Source organism: Haemorhous mexicanus, chromosome 2 (genome assembly GCF_027477595.1).
Source record: "Haemorhous mexicanus isolate bHaeMex1 chromosome 2, bHaeMex1.pri, whole genome shotgun sequence".
Lineage (NCBI taxonomy): Eukaryota > Metazoa > Chordata > Aves > Passeriformes > Fringillidae > Haemorhous > Haemorhous mexicanus.
In genome coordinates this window covers 41,815,245-41,842,773 of record NC_082342.1, presented here as the reverse complement: position 1 = coordinate 41,842,773, position 27,529 = coordinate 41,815,245, and the positions used below count along the sequence as shown (strand labels likewise).

Here is a 27,529-nt window from a genome sequence, read left to right as displayed (position 1 = left end):
TGTTCTGCTTTTGTCCCCGCTGAGGGAGTTGCTGGCTTTCCAGTTGAGGCAGTAGTTGAACCAGTTTGGTGATTACTTTCCCCCTTGCCAGATGTTTGGGCCAGTTGAGCAGTTAATACCCATGGGAAGTAGCCTTAGGAGGATGGGATGTGTGCATCCTGTGGCAGAGAGTCCTCCCCTGTTCAGGGGAGACTGGCATGGAGAGGAGACTCAGCTTCATTCTGAGGAGGAAGGGTGAGCTGCCAGTTCTTCTGCAGCAAAGTTTGAGTCTGCACAAGACTGAACTACCTGTGGGACAACACTTTCTCATTGACCTTTTGATAGTGGCTTGCTCTGAGGTGTTTTAAATGAGCAGAGCTAATGAGACTGTTAATTACACCCATCCCAATGCTGTATTACTTCCTTCCTCTCACTGGTATTCAGCCTTCCCAGAGCACAAGCAGGGTGGTTGCTGGCTGAGGGAGGATGTAGCTCAATAATGTCAGATACTTTGTTCTCATGAACTGTGCATGCCACAGGGAACAAGACCCTAATGTCGTAATCCTGCCCCTGTCACTGCACTGATGTGCTTTATGGATCTGTTTCTTTCTTCCCATAATTTTTAGTAGTCAGTGAAGTCCATGGGGGCTGGTAAGAGGCTTGGCAGTGTAAAGCGCTCTGAATGTGCTTGTACAACATGGGCTGGAGAGTTAATTCGTATCCAGCTGAGCATTGGTTTTTCAGGGCTGTTTCATTTCAGGATGAACATAAAAGAATCTACAACATCCCGGACTTTTCCTGTGGGAAGGTGTTGTCTCTTGCAGCAACTGTCCAATCCTGGCAGTCATAGCTGGGCACCTGGTGGCAGCAGGACCCTGGCAGCAACTTGCAGAGATTCACCACTTCCATTCTATGGTTCAGTTAAGATGAACCCTAAGGCTCATTTCTCTGAAAACTCTGGGTCAGTTTCTGTGTGAGTCCATCTCTGCCAGTAGCAAAGCCAAGTAACACAGTCTACTGGATACGTATTTGGAGATTGATGCCAGCTTCCCAAACTGGAGAGTGTCAGCTTTGCAATTCAAGTGCTGCTGACGTTTGCGGGAAGGCTTTCTGTTCTAAGCTGTCAGATGTTAGCCAGTGTATGTAATTAACTTGGTATAATTCTGCTTCAGAATGAAATATTCATTCAAAAGAGACTTAAAAAACCATCCTGATGTTTTTCGTGTCTGGGTACTAAGTGATGCTGCACAGAGCAAGACATACATTTATTGTTAGAGAGATTGGTTTCATGGCAACTCCTCTTTGTTACTGTGGTACACAGAAAGTCCCAGAGGCTTTTACTGTCCATCACTTCTTGAGTCTTGTGGATAATCCAGATACAAAACCCTCAGATGTAAATTAACAGTGGAAACAGAAAATAATACAAAAATACAGCCTGAAATGCTCTGGTTGGCTAATTATCCCAAAGGACAAAGGTAGAACTTTATTTTGTATAGTAGTTTTTCTGGAGTTTGGTAATAAATCTTGTGAGCAGAGGAGGAGAGGGAGCAGAGGAGGAGAGGGAATGGAAATGGAAGGGGTAAAAAATTTGTTTTGCCTCGGAGGAAGTTCAGGAATTAGGGAAGTGATAACACCACCAAACCAGAAACCCATGGCTTGCAGGTGGTGTGTATCAAAAGCTCCTCCCTGAGTCAGGGAGAGTTGAAGATTTGCTGAGAAGAAAATTATGGAAGTTTAGAAATGACATAGCCCCTTTGATTAAAAGATGGGAACAGGGTGTTGTGTGTAGTTGCACCATCCAGTTCCTGTTTACCTCTCCATCATGAAGCTCATTGACCAATTCTGGTCTCTAAATCTGTTACATATTTTGATTCTAATGCTGTACCGTGCAGAAGGAATTTATTCTTTTTAAGACTTGAATTTTATTGTTTCCTCTTATGAAAAATATCCTAGGCACCAAACTTCCCCTTTTTTGCTCTATCAAAACCAAAATGAAGGGTTTGCCTCAGACTGCAAGCTGAATTTGCTAAGTTTAGGATCAGAAAACAACTTCCTGAAAGATGTATAGGCAGGGGATATAGAATTTATGAATCCAGCTGAACCGTGAGATCTTGTCATGCTTGAGCCTTTTTTTTGTTGGGAGTGGAGGTTTTTATGGTTGTTTTGGTTTTGTTTATTTGTTTAGATTGCATCCAGGATGGACCATATAAAGCCAGATTGATTCTTTGCCTTGTTGCTGGTTTTCTAGTACCAGGCTTGCTGTGATAGCCTGGTCACTTCTCTCAGTCCAAGTTTAGCAGAGTTATTCCACATTGTACCTTAAATGATGCGAAGTAATTGTCTGGATGAGATTCACAGCAGGCAGGTTGTTACCTGCGAAAAAGGATGAAAAGTCCTTTGTAGCAGCACATAACCTCTAGGTGAGGATTCTTGTTTTGTATGTGAGTGTTTGAGTGTTTTTAGTTCTGTTTTGCTTTTGTGATGAGACTGAGGAATGAGATTGAGTGGTAACACCAAAAATAAAGCTTCTCGCTTTCAGTGAAACCTCTTCTTATTTTTCGAAAAAGTAGTCAGAAGACAACTTGTAGCATCCACAAGATGAAATAGCATTTCAACAAGAAATCGTGTCTGGGGTGAACTGAGCTTTGCACCTTTGCTTGTTGACATATGCTCCTCACCTTCAGCAGCACATTAAAATCATCTTTACATTTTGATATAAAGAAGAGGGAAAAAGAGGAAGTTGCAGTAAAGCACTATTTTCTACCTACATTTTATTCTGAGTATATTAAGCGATGGAAAAACCTGAGTTCATAATTTACTTCAATTCAACTCAGTATTTGATACCAGTAATTATTACCCTCCAAATCCGTGTTTATTTATGTGTGGCCTGTGTCCAGCTGTTGTGCCATGGCAGAACTGGGGGATGTGGTGGAGAAGAATATAACCAATGGCTGGCATCCACCCTCACTGTCCATTCAGGGAATTGCACAGCTCCAGGCAGCTCAGGGGCAAAAAAATTTTGAGTATGGAAATACTAAGCTGCTACTAACTCTCATTTCAGAGAGGGTTTCATACCATGCTGTGTTTTTGTTAATCTCACTTTGTAGATACTTCTGTATTGAAAAATTGTCTAGGAGATAGTTCAGAACATTCTACCTTCTACTTTATTGATGACTGCTTGTCTACACCAGTGGTTTGTTAGCAGACTCATTATCGCTTGGGCTTTTTTTCAGTTGTCAATGACAGCTGCAATAAGTGTGACAGCACTGAGTCATGTTATGATTTAGACTTTGTTGTGTGGCAGCAGAACCAGAAGTATTAAATTAAGCAGCTCTTTCTCCCCATTTCTTCCTGTTGGAGTACCCTTTATGCCAATAAATACCTGTTGTGGATGATAAATGCTTGTGGCAGGGTGTGTGCTTTCCCCTCCTTGTTCTGCAGGTTTGTGGGAGCCACAGCCCCGGAGCAGGGAGCCTCCTCCCTGCCTCCTCCAAGGGCAGCTGGAACCCTGTGTTCATGCAAGACTAATTCAGATTTTCATAAAGTCTTTAGCTGTATTACCTCGTTTGCCTTGGAGGATAAAATGTATGGTGTTAGGCTTTGTTTCTGGTTTAACAGAGTACAATACAAGTTCAGGGTTCTTGGACTGATAACACACCCTGATGAACTGCTCTGGTTTTTATGGGGAAAGTGCTGTGTGGATGAGCTGAACTCCATGATTCTGTTTCCTTGAAAGAAGCTGCATTGGTGTCCATTGGATAAAAGATTTACCAGGTGGAGCTGCAAATGTTTTTAATGGCTGGAATATGTGTAGATCTTGCTCAAAAGAATTGTTTTCTTTCTTTTGCAGTTTCTTGCACAGCCAACCACTCAACGGAAAAAGAATTCTTCAGCCTCTTGTTTCAAAAGACCTTGGACAATCTTCTGCTGTTCCACTCCCTTTGGTCCCGCATTTCAGCAGAAAAAAGATCCAAAGAGGAGGATGAGGCAGCTTAGAGGGAAACCCAAAAAAGAGACCTCCAAAGATAAAAAGGAGAGAAAACAGGCAATGCAAGAGGCCCGGCAACAGATCACCACCGTGGTGCTTCCCACGCTGGCTGTCGTAGTACTGCTGATTGTTGTGTTTGTCTATGTAGCCACTCGTCCCAATACAACTGAATGATGCAGCTTTTCAGACTCTCTAGCTTTGGGATATTAATTTTACCAAGAGCCAAAAGGAACTCTCTGCCACTCTTTTAGTACTCTGCAAAGGATCTTGCTGGTATTTTCAGTCTTTCTCTTGGCTAGAGTCCCACAGATTCTCTTTAGGAATGTAACATAAAACGTATTAGTGAATGTGCCAGTACGTTTTATGGTCCAGTTATGTGCCTTTCAGACTTTTAAAAATGGTGTTTTTCTTAAAGCTGTTTGAAGCTCTATATTGTAAAAGGAAATCGTGTTCTGCTATAAATTTGTAAAAAATCAGCTTTCAGCTTTTATCACTGTTATGGATAATGTTGCTCCCATGAGCTCTTGTATGTCTATTTCAGAATTTCCAAAGAAGTACATTTCTTCTTTGTACTTAATGTCATATGAAGTGCTTTGATTCAGAAAGGATATATTTATTTTTTGAATAAAAGAAGTCTTACTTGGAATCTTCAAATTATTTTGCAAAAAAATGTGACATTGTGAGAGCCTACATTGTGTAATAATTTTTTCATCAACCACTATATAGTTCACTCAAAAAGAATTTCTTTTTGGTGCGAGATGCCAACACGCAGAGTGAATACTTCAGGACCTGCTGGATGGAATCATACAGAATTTGGACAGGGAGATTCTGCCAGGTTATGGTGAAGTAACTAATAACAAACTACACAAATACAGATAGTTGCTTATCTGAATGTTCAATATTTGAAACTGTATAAGTGGCAATAAAAAGGTGGTTTTGCATACAAACCCTTGATTATTTCTTTTATTAAGAAGGGAGAAGTAACAGTGTAACTTTGCTCTCTGACCTGTTTGCTGAAGTGAGCTGCTGTCCTGTGGCATGCCCCAATCCCCTCATTGGAAGGAGCCTGTGAGCACAACTTGGGCAGTTTAACTCTAGGAAATTAAGCTACAAATTCTCATCAAAATGCCTGAATGACCCTGTATTCTACTACAGCCCTTTCTCATCCAAGTATTTTAAAGCACTCAATAGGCATTAACGTTCAGAAGATTTTGGGAAGGAGATTGAGAACTCTTCACTGCTGCTTAAATGCAGGTCAAGCAAGAAAGAACCTTGATGCTACAGTGCACTGGTGCATGGCAGGAAATATTTCTATGCTGAAAGTTAAAGGTCCCTTGACTCTTTCCCTCATGTGTAGTCCTTTGGCTCAGGCATAGTCCCAGTGAAGTCAGCAGGACGCTTCACTGAGGTGCCAATGAAAGAGGGGGCTGTGTTTCCTGCATCACCCCCTTGTACTGCTCCTGTGCAGAATGCTGCTGCCAGCCAACGTTGCTTTACAAAAAAAAACACTTCAGGTGAGAAAATGCAGGTCCTTGCAGTGTACTTTGCCCTAAGGCCCATGTTCCCACAGCAGGGTGAGCCTATGGCTGCCTATAAACCGGCTCCACTGGGAATGATGCAGATACCTGATGGTGCCAGGGGTGGCTGTGGCTCCTGACGTGGTGCTACTGCTGTTGGGAGCGTCTAGAATAAAACTGGCACTGAAGACCGAGATGCTTTTGAAATACAAATTTTACTAAAACCTAAAGAAAGAGTTTGGATGAACTGTGAGGTTGTTCCCTCCCGCAGCTTGCATCATAGCTGGGATATGTGCACAACGAGCTGCACAGACAGCATGGCCAGCGTGGTCTGACTGCAAGAGCATTTACCCGCGGAGCGGCCAGCGGGAAGTCTGCTGGCAAACCCCTGTGCTCAGCGGGCCGTGTGCTGACACTGAAATTATCTGTGCTTTGCACTGACAACCGCTTCCTTCAACTGGGGAGCTCTGAAATGATGAATCTGTAACAGTAATTGCTTAGTCTGTCATCTCCCAGCTGCTTCTGTTCTCCTAGGCACCAAATCCTTGTCCTATTTTTATTTTATTCTCAGTCAGGGATGGCTGCAGTGGAGCTCTGGTAGTTTGCACCTTTTTCAACTGAGCTGTTCAGCTTGAATAAAATTTGTGCCTGAGCAAGTGACCAAAAGTGTGTGCAATTTAAATATGCATGTCCTGCAGGGTACTTGGTGTCTCAGGTGTCTGGAATAGAAGTGCAGTTTTTGATAACCTCTTGCACAAATTCCTCCTCATTGTCCTCTTCCACAGATTCGTAACCAGGGATTTCTGACCCTTCTTGTTCTGTAATACTTTGTGATGGCTCTAATGAAGTTTCTGTGACTTCCCCATCTCTGAGTAGTAGCTTATTTCAGTTCCTTCTACCTGCAGGGTTTTTTTATGAGCCCAGGCAATGATTTTATAATTCAGAGAGCCTTTCCCAAAATTGTTCAGAGTCCTTATGCGGTTTTGCCCCACCTTCATTTTCTGCAAGAGTTGAGTCTGTGACATAAGAGCAATGAACTGATGAACTGGCTGATAACAACTAAATAGGTAAAAGGTCAGTTGGGTTAGATAACATGTATGATTATTCCTCTAATGAGATGTTACATTTCTACTTCTTTTTCTTACGCCCTTCCTTTATATCTTGTCATCTGTAAATTCTTCAGGTCACAAGAATAATATTTTCAGAGACAAATGTCTTTTAATATAAACCTATAGCTAATTAAAGATGCGTATTTCAATTCTCTGAAATGTGCAATTTTACTGAGTGCTAATTGAGAGGAAAATAGTGTTACACATTCTGAATGGTTCCTTATGTAGAAGCTGGAATTGATTTCACGGTTCAACTTAAAAAAAAACAAATATTTTTTTCCCTAGTAAACAATAAAGTTGGATTCTGACATTTTCACCAAATTCTCTTTTACTATTATTGAATATGAGAATGTGGATTTGGAAAAAAGGTATGAAGCCTCTGCAGACAGAAACTGTCAAAAATCACTGAGTAATAATGGGGAAATAAATAAATGGTGGTTGCCCAAATGTCAACTTGTGTGAGCTTCTCAGCTAAAGCTGTAACTGTGCCTCTGTTTTTTTAACTGTATGTATTGCTCCAACTGTCAGTTGCCTTCAAAAATGTCTTAGAAATAGGGTTTCAAACCTTTTCCCAGCATACAGTAGCTTGTGGGCAAAATTGAATGATTTATTACAAGCATTTTCCAGAAAACTCATGCTGAGACACTTTCTTCAGCAGTGTCTTATGATTTCCAAGAGTGCTCATTATCAGGTGAAGTCATTAAAAACCTGCCATTGCCTTCTGATAAATCAAGTTATAGAAGCAGTTCTTTAAATCTGATTTTTCAAAGCATAAATCAAATCTGAGTCAAATACTTCAACATCAAGGTTTGAATGGAGTTTTATAAATGTCTGTGAAGTGCTAAGAAAACAAAGCGATCACATCAAGTATTCTTGCAGCGGGCAAATGCCCAAAAGCTGCCTTACATGTGGCCCCAGCTCCCCAAAGCCAGGTGAGAGAAGCCAGTGGCACTGCCTGTGGTCTGAAGGAAGAACTACATGTGTTTTAAGAGCTTGGAGAGATTGGCTCCTGCTCTCATGTTTCAGTCCATCTACAAAGAAAATATTTACTTATTCACTGATGTTTAAATGCACACACCAGAGAAGAGGCACTGTTCTTTTTTCAGACCGTTTATGTTCAGTGCCCAGATGGTTTCATGTACAGCTTTGAACACTCCTGTAACTGTGGAAGAGGTGAAAGAAACAGATTGATCTGTTGGTTTAGGAAGGGACACTGGAATGCAGCATATCACAGTCTAGGGCATTGCTCAATCCACTAGCAGAAACTTAGATGCAGTACATTAAATTACAGCCTATTTATGGATTTGAGGGTGTCCATGTGATTAAAGAGTAACTCCAACACAGAGAACTTTGAGATCTGATCCCCACAAGGGAAAAACAACACACAGTTCCCACATTGGTTTACCCAACTCCCATGAACTCTGCTTAACCCAGCATTTTCTCAGCAGAAGCTGTGTGTGAGGAGTAAAAACTCACATTTTCCTGGCACAAGGCAGTTTGTATGTAAAATTGAGTGGATAACTATTTTGAATGGAATGAAACTGAGAAAATAAAAGATTGTGTGATTGTGCATGACGTAATTGGCTGTCGTAGGTTGTAAAGCCAGAGGGGAATGACACAAGCTAAGGCCCTTCTCCCCAGCGCACTCTGCCAGCTGTTGAGTCTGTGGAGACGCAGGAGCAGAGAGCAGCAGGAGAGAGAGGAGTCCAGCACATACCTGAGCTGGCTGTGCAATCCAGGCTTTGATGGCTGGCAGGACAGACCATAGATGTGAAGTCGCCTGGGGCTCATGCATTCAGCAGTCTCCACTGACGGCTTCCTACCCATTCCCACCAGTGGTGTTTAGTTGAGCTTTGAATTATGAAGTGCTGGTGGGCTTGATTCTGTGTGCTGTTGTACTGCAGTTAAATCAAGAATTAGAACCAGTTCCACTACAATAAAGCCAGAACAGTGACACTGGGGGGTTAGGCACTTCCTGTACTGTCTCTGATCACAGCACAGATTTATTGGCTGTTGTTTAAGTCTTACCCATCTTAAAGGCAAGAGAGCCGTGCCTGTGATTGTTTGTTCATTTTTGGGTTCATTTGGCACTGTGTTTTGCTGCTGCGGTTTGTATTCCTCTCTGCACTGGCTCACAGTATGCACTGTCTGACACTCTTCCATTCTTATACTCCTAAATTTCCCATACATAAAAGGAGAGAGTAAGAAATGGAAGAAAATGTGCTAAATATCCCACTTTCATGTCAGCCATTTTAAATGGCTATTTAGTATTCAGTAACTGCTGTTTCAGCCCCCTCTGAGAAAGTTTTGGGAAGTGAATTGGACAGCAATGCTCTGGCAGCTCTTACGCCACCAACTATTTCAAAATTACATCTTGATGAAACATGTTGGCAACTGCATGCATTTGACCTCTGTTTTTCCTTCATCCAAAAAAAAAAAGAAAAAATGCTGGTGGCAGCCTGAACCATTGTTCTTTGTATTTAAAACAAGTCTTTCAACTGGGAGCCAAAAAATTGCTTTTCAGTACAGCTTTGAAAAATCATCAAAGTCCAGCAGCTTACAAAAATGTTCCATTGCCTTGCTAGTCGCAAAGTAGAATAGACATTTTCTGTATTTTCTGGGCAATTTGCAGCTCCTGAAGTTTGCACCTTGTCCTGTCAAATGAGCCTAATGATTAATACTTTTTTTTAAATTTATTGGTGTTTTGAGGAATTTATAGCCTTGGACCCATATGATTATTCCTTTTTTTACAATATATATCCATGTCCAACCCCTGTCCATAAATGAGTAATTTCTCAGTCTTTACTATTTCTGCTGTCCATCATCCTATAAAAAGTTTTTTTGGCATGGTAAGATCAGGAAGATGTCTCTTCCTCCAGAAACTTCTCACCTGTTGAGTTTCTGCCTTTTAATGCAACTAAAGTATTCAAACCAGTGGCCTGGCTCTAGCTATACTAGGGTAGCAATGGGCTCATTTAAATTGGGGATTGTCAGATGGGTAACTTTTGCTCTTTGGTTGAGAAAGAGAAGGATAACCTTTCTGATTAGTAGGTGTTAAAAAATGGCACCTTTATCCATGGTGTCTCAGCACATTTGTGGCACCATGCTCTCTGAGCAGGCAATAACAGTAACAAGTAGGCTGTTCAGATACAGGTACTTCACAACTTTCATTGCTTCTCACAGGCAGTTTATTATATGGCATTGCACAAAAGCCAGGCTGAAACTAACTCTGGTATTTTATTAGCCAAAATTAGTGGTTTGCCCAGATTTTAAAAAGCTTTAGGAAAAAAAAAAGCATGGTACCCATTTTTTGATGATTTCATTCACTCATTCTGCATCATCTCACCACCTTGAGTGGTGTCCTCATGCCTGAACTGGAGGCAGATACATACATTTCTTTAAAGATCTGGAGCAGACTGTCATCTTGTAAGTTTGAATCTGAGAGTGGCAAAAGACTCTGGCTAACTGGCTATTTATTTTGCTCTTCTGAAAGGCAGTATTTTGCTGTCTTTTTGCTTATACAGATCTTTCCCATCTTAAAATTTATTTTCAGAGGTTTCTGAATTTCTTCATTAATTCTTTTAATACTGCATCTCCCCCCAAGCTGAGGGTACGTGTATATTTAGTTTGTTCAGATGTCCTTTCGTCATCTTTTTATTCAGTCCTTGTTCCTCCAGCTGAGTCTAGTAATTTTCCTGAATTTTCCTGTAAAAGGTTCTTTGATGTCCTCATCTTCATTGCTCATTTTACTGCAAGCTGAGCCAAACTGGTATTTAAAATCTTGGTATTTTGTGTAAGTATGATGTAGTGGATTTTGTCTTAGTGGAAATATAGCATCGAAAAATAATTTACATTTTAGCCATGGTCCTGAATACTAATGAGACTTCTTTTACTCACAAACTGGAGCAATTTGACAGCCTGGTATTATTTTTATCCAGATTTTCCCAGGAAGTTGGCAACAGTATATGGTGGAGAGCAGTTCTTCAGTATCTCATTCACTGAAATTGGTGGTTCATCAACAGTGTCTGTAATTTCTGTTTCGCTTGCACAGCAATAGAATTCAGTGTGAATTGCAAATAAAAGGAATCTCAGTATTATGCAGATTTTCAGCACATGTAGTTGAATTAACTCTGCTTGGTTATATAATGTTTTCCTGTGATGTAGGAAAATGTAAAGAATTTAGACCCTTACCTAAGACTGATCACAAGTTTTCCGAAGTTAAAGTTTTTCCTCACTGTTCCAATAGAGTTAAACAATGAGCTAACATGGTAACAAAGCTTCAATCCAAAATAGGTGCTTTTGAACACAGGTTTTAAAAATTGTAAAATCTAAATATAAAGTGCCTGAGATCAGGTTCTGCTCCTGGTGAAGTTCATAGGTCTGGTAAAAGGGGAAATATGGGTGGCTTCAAAGCATGTGCTTGGTCTTTTAATGCTCTTCTCACGGAGCAGCATTTCCAGAGGACCAGGGCAGCCAAGAACCACCAGAGCATAGATAAGCTTTTCATGCCAGGAGCTGAGACATGGTTAAAGGCCTTTATTATTTTTCTGTGCAATCTAGAGAATTTCTCGTAGTTGATTCTAATTTCAAGGGAATAATTCCACTTATTAGTCCTCTGTACATTACAGAAATTTAAGTATCTTAATTTACAGTGCTGCAACAGGGTCTCTGCTGCACACAATTTAATTGTGCAAAACCCACCTGTGTGTTTTAGAATATGTTCAGAGTTTATTTTGTCATATAGTCAAGTTACAATATACTTAAATCTGTAGGAGAATGATGATTTTCTTGAAAACTTGGTGTTACAAATACATGCTATTGGCAATGTGCCTACATACATTAACCAGCTAGTTGCAGATTTTAGTTCTGAGAAACTCATGATTGATTACTTGGTTTGCTTTTCTTAATTGTGTGACTGCCTTAAGTATGCCTGCTTTGCTGCATCCTGGCATATTTTTTTAGAGTATTTTCAGAATATCTTTGCAGCTCTTCAAGGTGTGAATTTAAACGTTCTTCAAATTCTCTGGCGTGTTTCTCTTCCTCTTGAAGGAACTTTTCTGTTGTTGCAAGGAAGGACATCTCAGGGGGAGACTGAGAAATGAATAGAAAATCATGGTTAGGAAAAACCAGCAAGTGCTACAACGTGTTTGCATTATCAAATTCTAGATGTGAGAAACATCTTGACCTACAGCAGCTAACAACACTATCATGCTTTACATCTCTTCAAGAAAGCACCATTTTTAAAGGCATACATTTTTAAAGGTATCTGTGTGCCTAAATGACATGAACTGAACGTCGTGTTTGATTATCTCTGATATTCATAGCATTAGGATGTAACTTGGCCATTAAAAATTTAAATATCCCACTAGACAGAATTAAGTTGCTGCAGAACCTCCAAGATCTATCAACTACAGATAATGTTAGTTATTTGTATAATGTAGACCAGGGCAGAGGACAATAATCTTTTTTGGAATGACAGAGTATAATTATGTTGGATACTGCTGATTGTCTCCCGTAATTTTAGCTCTCTGCTTCTGTGGTATGATGCTTTCTGAGGAAAGGAAGAAAACTTTTACTCATTTCAGTACTATCAACTCCAAGCTCTGACATTCTGGAGAATGTACTAAATTTTTGTTCACTGCAAGTAATTGACTGAAAAATCTTCTTTCCATTTAATGAGCATTTAGTAGACTCAGACTGAAACCATACCAATGATCAGCTTTTAGATGGTTGTCATGGGATGCAGAGTTCTATAAAACAAAGGACATGTGTGAATCTTTGCTGGAACAAGTTCTAAATTTTTAAGCACCAATTTCTGCTAATTTTCTTGCTAATACCTAAGATGCATTCATTGGAATATCTTTATCAAAAGAAATATGAAATAAATTTTCTTTTACTAACGATACTATGCCTGTTTAAATACATTCAATGCTTTTTGTAGAGATAAATGCAATTTTATGACATGAATTTTTAAGATTTGGCTGAGGAAAAAACTTAGTATAGGGGCTTTAATATAAAAAGAGAGGTAATCTTCTATTTTTATATTGTCATATATTGGGAAAAATGATTGACATCTTTAACCTTAATTAAACCATATCTTAAATAGTTTTTGTTACTGATTAAGTTATTAATCTAGAATTTCAGTGGTTTTTCCTAGAATTTAAAAATGTTTGAAGTTTATGTGTTAGCACATCAAATAGGAATTCATATATTCAGATGGTCTGTGGTGAAGGCCAATTATATTACATCCATACATTTTTACTCCAGGCTCCACTGTATCAGAATGGGGTATTCCCTATTTCCACAGCAACTAGAGACAGATTTGGAATTCAACTTCATTGAAAACTGCTCTTTGGCAGCTTTTAAGGCTAAAAGATATTAATTAGAAAAGTGCTCTAAAGCACCAATCCACTGAAATCCTTTGCAGCAGACTCTGAGATGAAATTTAGAGACTTCCTATAGGAAACCCCTTTTCTTTTCAAAGTACAGAAGTAAGTGATAGGGGGAAATAAATTCTGAGTTTAATACCATCCTTCCTGAGTGACAGAGACTTCCTGATGTATAGGGCTCCTACAATTAAATTCACAGAAAAAGAAGAATCTTCCTTTTCTCAATCCCTCCAAATGAATGTTTTAAAATGATGGCAAGATAAAGTGACTTAATTTGACATCTCTGAATAAGAAACTTTAAAGTATTGGATCACTTTTTAACATAACACCCCTCTCAATCCTAGTACTAGCAAGAATAAGAAAGAATGCCAATCCTCTAAAGTTTAAGAAAATGGAGGGACATCACCTGTCTTTGATTTTCTTCATAAACATGTGCATGATTTCCAATTCATAAATTATCACTGCTCCCATATGAAGAGTTTTTCCTGACATGCTGAAGCCATGGCTACATGCCATTTATTCCTTCATGGGCTAGGTACAAATACATCTCCTCATGATGTCAAGATTCAGTGACAGAATTGTTAATACTATTTTAAATTATTTGAAGAAGGCTTTTGTATTATGAAGAATACATTGAATTTGGAGGCTTTACTTAGAGAATCACCATGCGTTTCCCTTTCATACCAGAAATGAAATCTAATTCAATGCTGAGCAAATAAAACACTTTCAGTGAGAAGCATGAGAAACTGGGAAAATTTGAATCTGAAATACAAATTTAATAGGTGTCATCACCTAGAGAAAAATGTCATGTTAGACTTTTCCTTGTGGACTGCAGATTTACACAGGTGCCAGTCTCAGAAAATTTAAATCTAGTTAGAAAAGATTCTTAGAGATTCAGGATAACAATGCTTACAACTGACTTGTCATTGGAAACAGACTGGCCTCACAATCAAGCTATCTTCCCAAACTATTAAATGTCCTTTGCTTCAAATGGTACTTTGATGTGTTTCTTCTTGAAAAACACTGTAAACTCCGAATGAGACATTTCTGAATTTCCTCAGAGTCAAGAGAAGAATGTTTATCACTTAGAATAAGCAGGTCATGGCTCCCCACAGCTCCTTACCCGAGGGTCAGACATCACAGACTATGATTTAGATAGGTCCCTAATGCATTGTTTTTCATGCACTTTGAGAGAAGGTTTTATCTAAGCAAGTCTAAAAGGCAACATTCCTTGTTAGCAGCATTTTTGCGTTCCAAGCCTCCGGTCTGCGTTTTTATTATGTTCTTTATTGTCTTTACTTTTGGCCTCTGAGGAAGAAAAACCACAAAGAAAGGGCTTTTAATCCATGTCTCAGATAAGATTCATGGTCCTTGGTTTTGAATGTCTTTTTCTCAGATATTACTGCTTTTATGTCTTTTGGGTTTCTAACTGAAACTGGATAGGGATGGGTTCATCATAAGCTTTCCATCTAACTTGTTTGGGTAATAAGGCAAGGAGGACCCTTATTTTTTCATTTCTACAGTGCCAGCTGATCTTCTATTTCTTTGGTGTACACCAGTAATGAGAAACACCTTTCTGCCTCATCATTTGCTGGAAAGGAAGGATTGCACCTGACAGAGATGCATATTTCTATAGATGAAATATGTGCTAAGTATGTCTTCTCCTTAAATAAAAACTACCCAAAATGGTTAAGAATTCATTCTGGATTGCTAGGGAGGAGCCCTTCAGGAAGCTAGCTCTCTCAAAGAGAGAGAGACAGAGCTGCCTAATTAATTTGCCTAGAGGTAATCTTTTACTTGCCCCATGAGCTGTCCCAGTATTCTTGGATGCACCTTCAGCAGGGCAGCAAGAAAGCTTTAATACGTGGGATATTTTAACATATCCTGACCAAATCATGAGCGGCCAAACGCCAGTGTTAAAGTCTTCTCATGTTTGGCTGCTTCTATTTTCCAGGAAAGATTGTGTAATACCAAGAGTAGAAACTGGTCTGGCTAATTTTAGTCTCATAGTGACTAAATTTGGGATGTTTTGGGAGCAGTTTCCTCTAACCCTACACTGCAATACGTCTTAGGCAGCAGGTGCTGTGTTAAACGTGCTTCTGCTCATAAATGAAAATTAAATTTGAGATACCTAGAAATCGTTGAGTGACACAGGAAGATTTTTAGAGGGCCTACATAGCTAAGAAATAGTAATACCTAGGAGTGAGAGGCATGGACTATAGCATGCCTCAGGGTAGGATCAAGACTGTCAGAATAATTCCTGATGATGTCCCGGGGTAGAATTTCCACAACTTTTCATTGCAATCTATTTATTAAGCAAGTTCCCATACTAATGTTAGAAAATTTCCTAATGCCTAATTTAAATTTTAATTATTACAGCCTAAGTCTTACATTTCCAAGCCTTAACGCCAGAACAGACAACTGTCTTATCATCTGAAGAGAAACATGAGAAACTATTTATTGGTTGATCTTTTGACTAAAAGATCAACCCATGATTTTTTGATGTTGTTCATTTCAGAAAGAGAGCACAGCCTAAAGTACTGTTTAGAGGATAAAGTATTTCCCTAGATTTGGAAACCCTTGAAACAAGAATTTTTGGGGTTATAGGAATTTTCAGTGAATCCCAGCTGAGCTTTCTAGTTTATTCTAAGGCAAGAATGACTCTTTCTATACATGTCACCTCTAAGTAAGAATGCGAAAGGGCAGGCAGAGGTTGCAGTGGAACATTTATTAATCTGTGTCTGAAGATTCTTTACAGGAGGAGAGATGTAAGTCACTGTCTAAAGCGCTACAGACTATTTTCTCTCTTCCTTCAGTACCAAGAGTTACTTTAGTAGGTATCAGGACATCACCTGGAAATTTGATTTTCAATTTGTGCTACAAATATTCTTCAGAAAACTAGTGCCTTATAAGATTGTCTGAAGTTTTGAACCCCCTGGAGATTTCACATGAGCCCTGTCCCTGTATTCTATACCCCTGAACACCTCAGAACTCTGTCAAAGAACTCTGGTTTAACATATTGTGTATTTTCCCCCCTCTTTCTCCTCAATGGAACAGCTTTGCATTTGAACACAGAACTCTGGAGTAACAGACTTGAATGATTTCTGCACTAAAGCTGTGGTATCCAATGTCAGCCCTTGTAGCAGGCACAGGGCCAGCTACGGTCCCATGGAGGAATACTTACAGATAAGAACATGCTGAGTCATAGGAATTGAACCAGAAGTCCTCACTCTGGTCCTCCAGGCCTGCTTAGCTCTCTGTGACCCCATAGGCTAGTTTCCCTAACCCTTACAATTGGTCAGTTTCCAAACCCCCCTAACCCTATAAAAGGGGCTGTCTTGGCCCATTTTGTTAGAAGAGCTGCATTCAGACCCTTCGCGAAACCCTCAGAATAAACCATCGTGGAACAGCCGATGCTGCCTTCCATCTCTCTCTCATCTGCTTTCCTCAAAGCCACGGCCAGCCAAAGCCCCTGGCAAGCTAAAGAGCTGAAACCATAAAAGAGCTGACATCACTAAGAGCTGACAGCCACTGAGCTTGCTAAGGGGCCACGGCTGTGCAGTAGTTCGGGCTCAGAAACTCAGCCCCTGAAGGGCTGAGGTATCCGGCCTTAAGGCTGCTTGCCTGGGGCACTCTGACCCTACGGGGAATCAGCTATCCCGCTAAGAAGCTAGCCCCTGTGGCTTCATATTTTCACAAGCCTGAGTGATCATTTAATTTCAGTGGTCTAAACTTGTATCTGCTTCAATGCCACTGATTTGAACCTAGACTCTGCATGAGGAATATCTCCTGCTTAATAGTTTTGTTATGTGTTTGCCCATACACCAGCTGGAAAGTCTTGGCATTGACCCTGGCCTGAGTGCCAGCTGGGATGTAGTTTCCCTGCAGCTTGCAGAAGTGTCTCAGAAGGGACATTTTTCCCAGGCTGTCTGGAAACAGAAGCTTTGTGATTTGGTGTCTTTGTCTGACAATTCTGACAGAAGAGAGAAGAACTGGTGTTTATCAGACTCATCTGGAAAAGTCCAAATGACTCTTTTCATGATTAGCAGTTTAAAGAGGAAAACTCTCAAGCCATAAGAAACCAAAAGCTGCTTACTTAAAGTTCCTGTGAAACATATGAATATAAAATGGAAGTGAGGTCAAGCAGCTGGGACTACATGGTTCTCACTGTTCTCAGACTACTGGGACAAAGCTGATGGGAACACAGTCAGTGAAGGGCTACACCGCAATCCCTGCTTCCCAAGCACACCATCATTACGGTTCCTCCTATCAACAGTGAGGTTCTGGACTGTGGAGACAGTTCTGCAGCAGCCACATCTCTGACAGGGAAGGCTGTGCATTTGTTTCTGAAGCGGACAGCAGAACCAGGGTACAACAACCACAGGTACAATTGCCTGTCCATCCCCCCTAATAAATGCTGAAGTCTTCCCTCTTCTGCCTCTACAGGTTCAGCCAGAGCCCTGCAGCTGAGAATCTCCTGGTTACAAAGACCCATGCATCACAGCTGGACAGAGGGAGGCCTGTAGTTCATTCCTCACAGACATTCTTAGTTTCACTGCTTACTGATGGTATGGTTTCGTGGTTTGAGGTCAGGAAAGTGCTAATTGTCAAGTGTAGAACAATAGTGGCCCGTAGTGGAGGCCTAAGGTAAAAGAGAAAATACTAAAGAAGAGGATAAATCTCAAATTTAAAGGGAGCTCTAAAGCCAAATAATAATGGAAAGATTTTCTTAAGTTGTCCTAAGCAAAGTGGGATTTGTCCCACTTGTCGTGGAGGGTGATAGTCTCCAGACCATGAAGACAGAAAGAAAGAGTGCTGTCCTATTCCTCTTTCACTTCAAGAAAAATAAAGATCACAACACTTACAATTTCTGTTTCTTTTCAAATACAATAGCTAACATATGGAAAATAGTTGCTATGATTTTTCTGATTTCATCCATCAATCAAAGCAAAGAGATGGAGATCAAATAGGAACTTGATTTGTCTAACAGCACTTAAGGCAGTAAGTTTGCAGGTATTATAGAAATACACTTGAAGCAGAGTGCTCTTATACAGGCAATACAAAGCAAAGAGCCCCAATACAGAAGCCAATAAAATGTAGAAATCTTTCTCACAGTCACATAATGGCAGGTAATTATCACCACTGTTATTATAACAGAGGTATGGCTCAGTAGGGGATGTTTAATCTCCAGAAAAACAACATTTCTGTTAGGATAAGGTACCTCTATTTTTGCTGGGCTGGCACTGTATAAATAATAATGACAACAAGAGTGATCTAATTTTTGGCTCCTCCAAGGCTGCATTTGGTCCTCTGATGGATTTTTGAGAATATATGTGTTACAGGAGAATAGTTACTTACTGATAATTTGATTTCTCCTGCGTTGTAAGGAGGGCTCTGCAAGCTGCCTGCTCTGCCCACTTCAGGAGATGGCCCACGAAGGCCCAAAGGATGCCCCACTGGTGGTAGTGGAGATTTATAATAGATTTTCTTTTCATGGCCTCTGTGAAGTGGATGAGAAGATAAAGTGCAATCACTTTTTGAACCAGTGATATTGCATTGGCCATACAAAGCAGGAGTGCAGTTTCTGTGGTATCCACCAGCAGTGAGTGTAGCCGTCTGTTGACATTCCACTTCCCACGAATCTTTATTCTGGAAGGATCTAAAAGAAAACAAATCTGCATATGAAACCCAGTTAAAGCTCTCAAGCTATCACAGCAAAGCCAAGGATTTTTCATTTTACTTGTTCACACAGTTTTGATTACTTAGCTGTTCAAACTGCTTCATGCATGAAGTTGCATGGGCATATGACTCAGCATTACCAAATTGCAGCAATTTAGCAATTTCCACCTAGGTTACTGTAAAACTCTCAGTGTGCTTTCTCTGCCTGCTTCAGCTGTGAATTAAACCACCCTAATTTAAACCCTTTCACTGGAGCTTAGGTTGAGGAACCTTGCCTTGGTTGGCATAACTGTGGCAGAACGAGCTAAAACACAAACTCACCTCAGGTATTGAAGATGCCAGTTCTCCTTAAATGTTTGTTACCCATCCTTTGCTAATGGCTACCATTCCTTTTTCCAGAGGAAAAAGCTATGCAAGCACTCTTTGGCCATGTCTAGGAGCCAGAGTGAATTCAGCCACACAAATAGAGGAAATAAAATGTGAAAGTGCAAGAGGAGAGAAAAAATCTATTATTAGTGGTTGGATAATTAGTCAGTTTTGATCTAATAGTATCTTAAACAACTATGTTCAAGTGGCTAGAATTTAGAATAAATATTTAAACAAAAAAATAGTACAGGAATCTTTGATTCTGCATTTTTACTGCAATGATAGTTTTGCCACTGATTTAATGGTAACTCTTTGGAGATTAATATAAAAAATTTATTAGATTTTTAAAATGCACTCTGAAAAGTCGTATACTAACTTGCTTTTGCAACAATAAATTAAATCTTCAAGCTTAAAAAATAATTTTTAAGCATATTATTACGATTTTCCAAAACTCTTGTATCTCAGTGATCAGAATTGATGTGCAAGTACATATTTCTAATAATTTGTATTTATGTAAAGCAAAAACTATTAGGGTTAATAGCAACTTTAAAAAAAAAAAAAGCCATTTTCCGCCCATTCCCAAAATAGTTAACTGAACAATTCTGATACTGTATTGATAATAGCAGACAATTTTGAGACTCACTTGCCCATGTGTCTGTGAAATTACACTAAATTTCAATTCCATCATTCCTTGTATTATATACCAAAACATGCAAAAAAGCTTATTTCAGATTCTATTAATTTTATGTTACAGTATTTCTAGCTGAGATAAAAATTTCCATTGTATTGAGGTCTGTACTTATGATGAAATTTTAATCTTGGGAGGTAACTACTAAAACATGATAGCAGTTTGAACAGATTCTATCACTGCAAATATCCTAAAACACTCTACTAATTTGAAATGCAGCTATAAAAGCTTTTAAAGAGCATGTTCTCTGCCACTAAAATATAATTTAATAAATATTCAAGAGTATGCAGTGCTAGTCAGTACTTTTTTTCTTTTTAAATAAAAAGAACTTGCCAAGTGCAGGGAAAAGACAGTGTTTTCTGCAGAAAGATCACACCATAATTTTCTAATCTTAATTTAAATATTTGGTATTGGGAGAGAGTGGCTGTGGAGCCTTGATGGACCTGCTTTTACAGAAGCCCTTCTGCTGGCTTTTACAGGGGCATAGTTGATTTTCTTCACAGCAGTTTGTATGGGGCTGTGTTTTGGGTTGTGCTGGAAACAGTGTTGGAAACACAGGGATGTTTTAGTCACAGCTGAAAAGAGCTTACACAGAGCCAAGGCCTCTTCTGCTCTTCATTCCACTCAGCCTGAGAGAAGGCTGGGGGTGTACAAGGAGTCAGGAGGGGACACAGATGGGACAGCTGATCCCAGCTGACCACAGGGATATTCCAGACCATATGGGAGCATGATCAGCAACAAAAAGCTGGGGGAAGGTTGCCTGGGCATCACATGACAAGTGGTGAGCAATTGCACTGTTATCACTGGGCATCACTTGTTTCATATATTCTAATTATAGCCTTCTCCTTCTTCTCCTTCTCCTTCTTCTCCTTCTTCTCCTTCTCCTTCTCCTTCTTCTTCTTCTTCTTCTTCTTCTTCTTCTTCTTCTTCTTCTTCTTCTTCTTCTTCTTCTTCTTCTTCTTCTTCTTCTTCTTCTTTTTCCTCTTCTTCTTCCTCTTCTTCTTCCTCTTCCTCTTCTTCTTCTTCCTCTTCTTCTTCTTCTTCTTCTTCTTCTTCTTCTTCTTCTCATTTTTATTATTACTACTACCTTCTTTTTATGTCCTATTAAACTGTATTTCAACACATGAATGTTACTTTTTTTAAATTCCAATTCTTTCCTTGTGAGTGGGGGAGTGAGAAAGTGACTGTGTGCTGTTTACCTGCCAGCTTAAACCACAACGGCCCTAAAAGAGGAAACTGAGTATTCAGTACATGGACTGTGCAGAACAACTCAGAGAACTAATGAAGAGCATATTTTTTTTCTCTGATTATAAAAGAAGCTGTGATCACGATAATCTGAATGCTACAGCAAAGCAAATTATATGCATGATGCTGTATTATTATTTGTTACTGTAATTTTATTTTTACTCTAATAATAATAGTATTATTATACATGCTAACCTAAAACTCTCTCAGATTATTCACCAAACTTTCCAGTTTTCTAAATCACCTAAAATGTTTACCTTTATGGATGCAGAGTTTTCTCCTTTCTTTCATGCTTTTCTTTACATAAATATACTCTGCTCTTTGGGCACAGGAGAATACTGTTTTCTTTATTTTTCTCCCTATTTTAAAGTCCATTCCCTCTATGGTTTGGATGAAGGCCACTGTGAAAAAAAGCCTGCCACAACTGAAGATAGATGGCATGAATAATAAAATCACAGTTGTTTTTTTTTTTTTTACATCTCATGTTCTGACCTTTTTGGAAGCAATTTTCTCTCTAAACCCATAGTAAAGTCTCTGTGATCTGTGTTCTTTTTTTTCCTCCAGAACTGCTTCTTTATGTATTTAATAAAAATTATTACTGTTGTGTTTTAATTCCTCTAAGAACAGAATTTTCAGACTTGAGTGCCTACTTGACTTGGGTTATGGTAACCTTTAGATAATAAAACCAGATACTGCACCTCCCCTCCCCCCAAAAAAGTAAAAAAAAAATTAAAAAGACTGATTTTTTAAAAGGAACTCCCATTCTCCCTTTCCTAGTGTAATCCATAGGGTTGCTAGGGCTGCTTGGTATTTTGAAAAACGTGACACCTACGTTGAGGTGCTTTGATAGGGATGCTGGGCCTTTACTTTGGATGGTTTCAACAAGTTTGTGGTTTAAACTTCTACCAGTTCATGCACAAAATAATATCTAAGAGCACAGATCTACTTTAAATACAATCTGCAAATTTGTGAAAAGCTGTCCATTTGTTAACACTACCAATGCAAATACACTATTAGTGCAACTTATGCTTTTGGTGGGATTAGTCATAGTGTATTTAACATGTACACATACTACACAAATAATATCACTGTTGACATGGTGACACATAGGGGACAAGCAGTGAAAGAACAGCATTCTCACAAAGGAAATGTAAACAGGATCTAGTTTTCCTGACTCATACATAAAATCTGCCTGGTCCCTGTGCGGTCAATGACTCCAGTGATGCAAAAACCCCAAATTCCTTACTCAGCTTTGCTGGCTGACATAACCAGTGTTGAGAAAGAAAACTACAGATCTTTAATGGCCAGAATGTCTTCAAGAATTTGTGTTGGTGCTTTTAGCTGGCAAGTATAATGGCTAGCTTGATTTTAAAATGGATAAAAAGCCTTTTCCTGAAGAACTGTGTTCACTGCTTGCACTTTATCTATTGCAGTAACTGATACAGAGGTGTGACTATGAGTTGTATGATCTCCAAAAACCTCCTGAACACAGATACTCACTGTAAACATACATCCATTAAGTGATCCCCAGCTACCTTAGCAGGCATCAAGTCTTAGAATTTACCCTTCACTTTCCCACATGATGAAAGTGCACTTTGGCTTGATCAGTTACCCATTTTGTGCATATTTTTGTGCTAAATAAATAGTTTTTCATTTTGGAACTCACAGGCATGTTTTAATTTTGGAAGAAACAAACTGAACATATCAGCTTCATCAGAGAATCCTCTTCAACCATGACCAAATTAAAATCAACTGCATATGGTCAAAGTCTAACTAAAGGATTGAAATCTTGAGAGTGGGGAAAACTTATGTAAATGGCAATTAGAAGTAAGACAATTACATAAGAAAACAGTAATTAATTAAGGTGGTTATAGGTAGAATGTGGGCACAGTCCTTTTTTAGCAGAAAGATGCTATTTCTGCATATCTTACTTTCTAATATTTAGAAATTCACTGTATACTGAAAGAAGGAAGAAATCACGCTGCTTTTTGGATTGCCAGTATAACTTCCTGCAATTTCCTGTGTTTTCTCTAGAGGTCTCCTCCCTATGATAGGATGGTGCCTGTGCCCAGGATTCCAGTACTGACTGAGAGACACAACTGAAAAATATGGTAGAATATACACCCTTCCCTTGCACAAACACCGTGTTTTCTAATTTTTTACCATATAAAAAAAGTCTTTTGTGCCCTTTCTCCAGTGCCATAATTACCATGGAAACAGAACTGCAAATTAAACCAGAAATAACAGGGTTTATGCTCAGAATAAAATAAACATACCCCAGATTTTAACTTAACCAACATCAATTTCCTAGTTTATCTGCATACATCTGATGGTTGAAAATTTAACTTCAGTTTTCTGGAAAAATTCTGAGGTAGTTTCCTGCTTGGGAACAGAGAACTGATAGTAGAGAGAGGGCCCAATCATGAAAACACTGGCTAGGTGATGGGCATACACAGTACATGTCAAATTTGCACGTTTTAAAATCTGTGTATTTATTTATCTGAATAGCTGTACATTTAGGAATTATAACAAATTATTTAGAGCCTGAAATCTAGGCTCAATATATCTCTTTCCTCATATTAACTACAATAATAATAATAATTTATATTGTGTTCAGTAGTCTGGCTGAGATTTCTGTTGTGAGAAAGGTCAACTCTCACAGGTGTCTCTCTCAGAGTTTTGATTGATTTTCCAACAGCTATGAAATCACAGTCTTGCAAATTACATGCATAATTCTATTGTATCAAATATTTATGGTCTCATAAATTAAATTTCACGGTCTCTTATGTACAGCAGGTGTAAATCCTGAGAAGATGGGGAAAAAAAATCTTATTTTTTCATCACTTTAGAGGAGTTGAAGCATGAGCAAAAATGGCACTGACCAATTTTGTGAAGTTATGAGACCTACTGGTGCAGAATAATGTGTATCTTGATTTACAAGTATTTGTTTCTGCAACATCTTCAACATTATTTCAAACTTCACAGGAAATCAGCCATACCTGCCACTTCCAAAGATAGGTGTATCTGTGTATATATATACTAATGCATTACGTATATGCATATAAATATATATATAAAAAATATATAAAAATACATACATCTATTTATTTTTATATACCCATGAATGCTATCTCCAACACAAAACAACACTCTTTAAAAAAATTTTAGGCAAAAATGAAGCTACATTTACTGGGATGCCGCTCCATTTTGCAGAAAGAAAATATTTTTAAATTTTGCCAAAACCTAAATATATCATTTTGAAATCTTAACATGTTCAATTTTGTCTCCAACTACTTCAACTTTACTTCACAGAACTATTTCATGTTAGTGCTATCATGTCAGTTCTTTATTACAAATAATCAATATATTTAGCTTCCTATTAATTTTATTTTCCTGTACTGTGAAATACTGTTTAGCAGGGTGTTTATTTTTTTTTTTAAATTGTAATGCCATGATCATAATATGGTTGAAGGTAATTCAATGGCTCACTGAATACAGGGAAATAAGAAGAAAGTCATCACTACAATGCTTTCTATGAGTCTGAATATTCTCATTATTTTTCCCTAACAAGGAGTTTATTGTAGTGATGACTTACTCAGAGCATCTGAAATTACGTTTCTGTTAAAAATCAGGTCACTGAAGAACACTGAAACCAGACAAGGCATTAAAATACATTTAAGAAACTTCCAACAAATGAAACTGGAGGACACAAAGCTTTTCAGCAGGGCCTATACTTCAAACTGCTTATTAAGAAAACCTCCCGTTGAGAAGTTTACCACTCATGTTGATTTTTCTAGCCTTGCCTTGTCTTGTTTTTATTTGGTAGTAAAAATACAGTCTACTCTATCTTGCAAAACCTGGAACTAAGAATAGCTTGAGCAGCACATAAAAGGTTTTTAAAGTTTTATGTGCAAAATACTAAAACAGATATGAAACATTTCTGGGACTTCCTTTGTTGCCAATTTCCATTAGCCACCCAGAAAAATGTAGGAAGTTCTTACAAACATACTAACTAGATCTGATAGTTGTATTGGTGGGAGTTCTGAATGAACAGAAACAGCAAAAACTTGACAGTTCGGCCCAGTCAGACCTTCCAAAACACTTACAAGAAGTTTCATAAATGTGTGCAATCTAAATATTACCTCTCTTCCTTTTCTTGCATCTTTGAATGCGTTTGGCAGCGGTGCTCTGTTTCTCTGTATGTATCCACGCAACTCAGTATCGATGTTTCTGTGGCATTTTGTGGTTTAACAAGGCTATTTTGTAGTCTTAAATTCTCATGTTTCATTTTGTGAACAGAAGCTGTGAAATTTCCATGTTCTTTGTTACATAAATCTATACACTGTGAAAGGAGATAATACCATCATTAAGTAGTTATTTTTTCCACAGTAAATGGGTATATTTTTAACAAGCAAACACAAAACAATGTTCTATGCTAAAGAAAAGACCTAGCTACCATATATAATCATGCAACATTTAGGGCAAACCAAAAGAATTGCCTCCAGAAAAAAAAAAATCACTGCAGATAAATAGAAAAGAAGGGATAACAGCCTCTATAACACAATAAAACAAATTAAAATTTCTCAGCAAACATGCATTCAAAATATTATTGTTGTAAATTTATCGCTTGCTTTGTAAAACTGATGACATTAAAGCAACCATAACAGCTATAGCTGCAGACTGTATTGCTCCCTTCAGTAACAATTCCTCCAAAAATAACAAGCAAAATTATGGGAGTTCATTACTACTCTAAATACAGAGTATGTGTACAGGCACAACTGAGTATGTGTGTTGAGACAGTCACCTTCAGTTTCAGAAGCAGGGAGTAAAGTCACATCAGCCCAGGGCTCTCTGTCCTTGTCACTAAACCCTGCTTCTCAGCTGGGTTAACCCACACAGGGTGCAAGGCAAAATACTGAAAGTGCAAGCCACAGGTGCACTGTGATCAGGGGCTAAAGACCCCCATCCACTAGGTTATCAAGAAGGGAAGATGGAGATTAGCTCTGGAAGTTGTCTAGCCAGAATACTCTGTTCCTTTCTTTCTAACACTTAATCCAAAAAGCCTATGCTGCACACCTGAGCCAGCTATTTTGGAACTATCTCTCTGCAGAGTACTGCACTGCATTGTGTAATATATTTGCAATAACAGTATACTGTCATCACCAGGAAATTTTCAGAAGCTTTATCAGATTACACACAAAAGACTAAAACCCCTTGCATTTCATTAAGTTGTGCTTTCATATATTCCTAGATTTACCTTATTCTCTTGGAACTCAGTAGCTTATTTCAGATTTGGTTCTTTGTGCACTGCTGGCACAACTGTGCTCATGCATTTGAAAGCTTGTCTATTCCTAGCACTGATTTGATGCCATCTCTTCCTGTGAACCTCGCCTTCCTCAGTTTTAGGGTGAATTTATGAGCCAAGCTGGCACGGAAATTCCAGAAGGCAAAATAAAATTTAATATTTTGTGCAACTATGGGGGAGCAGGGGCTCAGCTAGGTCGCACAAGTGGGAGGAGTGGCAGAACTGAGGGAGAAGGAGAGCACAAAGTCATGCTACCACTAATAGCTCTAAAATCAGCAGTAAAGTTATTATGGCATGAACCCCAAAATGGAGCTGGCCCAACTACATTGCTTTGGACATCTAGACTCTGAAAGTAACCCTGCCTGATGATGCATTACATCATACTGACTTAGGCTGGCACTGGTCTCAGAGGTCTCTGTAGTGCTGCACTATACAGCACAAACATGCCCATAAAAATCTCTCCAATCCCTGGAATCTTAATATCAAATATATCACAATCTCTAATGTTTAGATCCTCACAATACATTAGTAAAGCAGCAAAGAATTTTTAAGTCCACAAATCTACTGAAACATGTATTGACCTTGGTATATGTAGTAACTGGATTTTACTGCTAAAATATAACAAACATGTGATGTCTCCAAGGTCCCTTGTCAGACAGCTCTTCTCAATCTTCAAAAAAAGTGTCACTGCAGACAAGAGTTAGACATGCATACACACATCCATCTGTGCTTCCACAATAATATATCAAATACACACACAGAGATATCCAAAATAGTGTGTACGTGTGTGTAGGTAAGACATCACTGATGGACATCCATGCTGTTTTAAGGGTGTGGGTAAATGTAACATTCTTTCATGACAATTCACAGGCTACAAATCCCCCCAAAATGTATTTACATCAGTATTTCCAAACAACATTCCAGTGGGATTTTTTTTTTAGTGATACAGTAACTGCAGATATTCTGTAAGCAGGGGATCTTTTGAAGTTTTTGTGGAAAACAGCATATATACTATTTATTATACCTTCATAAACCATACTTCTAGATAATCTTACGGCACACTTTTTATTAACTAAATTTTAAAGCCCCACTGTTTGGAGAGATATAAATACTAAACTCTGAAAATAAGCTGGGTAGGAGCAAAATGTGTCAGTTTTTTACACTGCTATTTAAATACCATGTGAACAAAGGGGTAAGATATTAAAAAAGGGGCATATTTTTGTCTGTGGGAATGATGACTGTTTAAACTTAAATAAGTGATACC

The 27,529-nt window shown here is 38.7% G+C and overlaps 2 protein-coding genes across 5 annotated transcripts in view; one reads left to right on the top strand and one right to left on the bottom strand.

The window, feature by feature from the left end:
• SMCO4 (single-pass membrane protein with coiled-coil domains 4) overlaps positions 1-4,914 on the top strand; it is a 28,694-nt gene extending 23,780 nt beyond the window's left edge. For all 4 annotated transcript variants that reach the window (XM_059838547.1, XM_059838546.1, XM_059838544.1 and 1 more), the window contains one exon: positions 3,830-4,914. In XM_059838547.1, coding sequence (XP_059694530.1) covers positions 3,962-4,141 — 180 coding nt within the window. In that variant the 5' untranslated portion in view covers positions 3,830-3,961 and the 3' untranslated portion in view covers positions 4,142-4,914. The remainder of the gene's footprint in view (positions 1-3,829) is intronic.
• Positions 4,915-11,224: 6,310 nt separating this feature from the next.
• Positions 11,225-27,529, bottom strand: part of DEUP1 (deuterosome assembly protein 1) — a 41,274-nt gene continuing 24,969 nt past the window's right edge. The window contains exons 11-14 of the mRNA XM_059838543.1: positions 25,103-25,302; positions 18,341-18,482; positions 13,122-13,163; positions 11,225-11,684 (exon numbers count right to left, since the gene is read on the bottom strand). Coding sequence (XP_059694526.1) covers positions 11,514-11,684; positions 13,122-13,163; positions 18,341-18,482; positions 25,103-25,302 — 555 coding nt within the window. The 3' untranslated portion in view covers positions 11,225-11,513. The remainder of the gene's footprint in view (positions 11,685-13,121; positions 13,164-18,340; positions 18,483-25,102; positions 25,303-27,529) is intronic.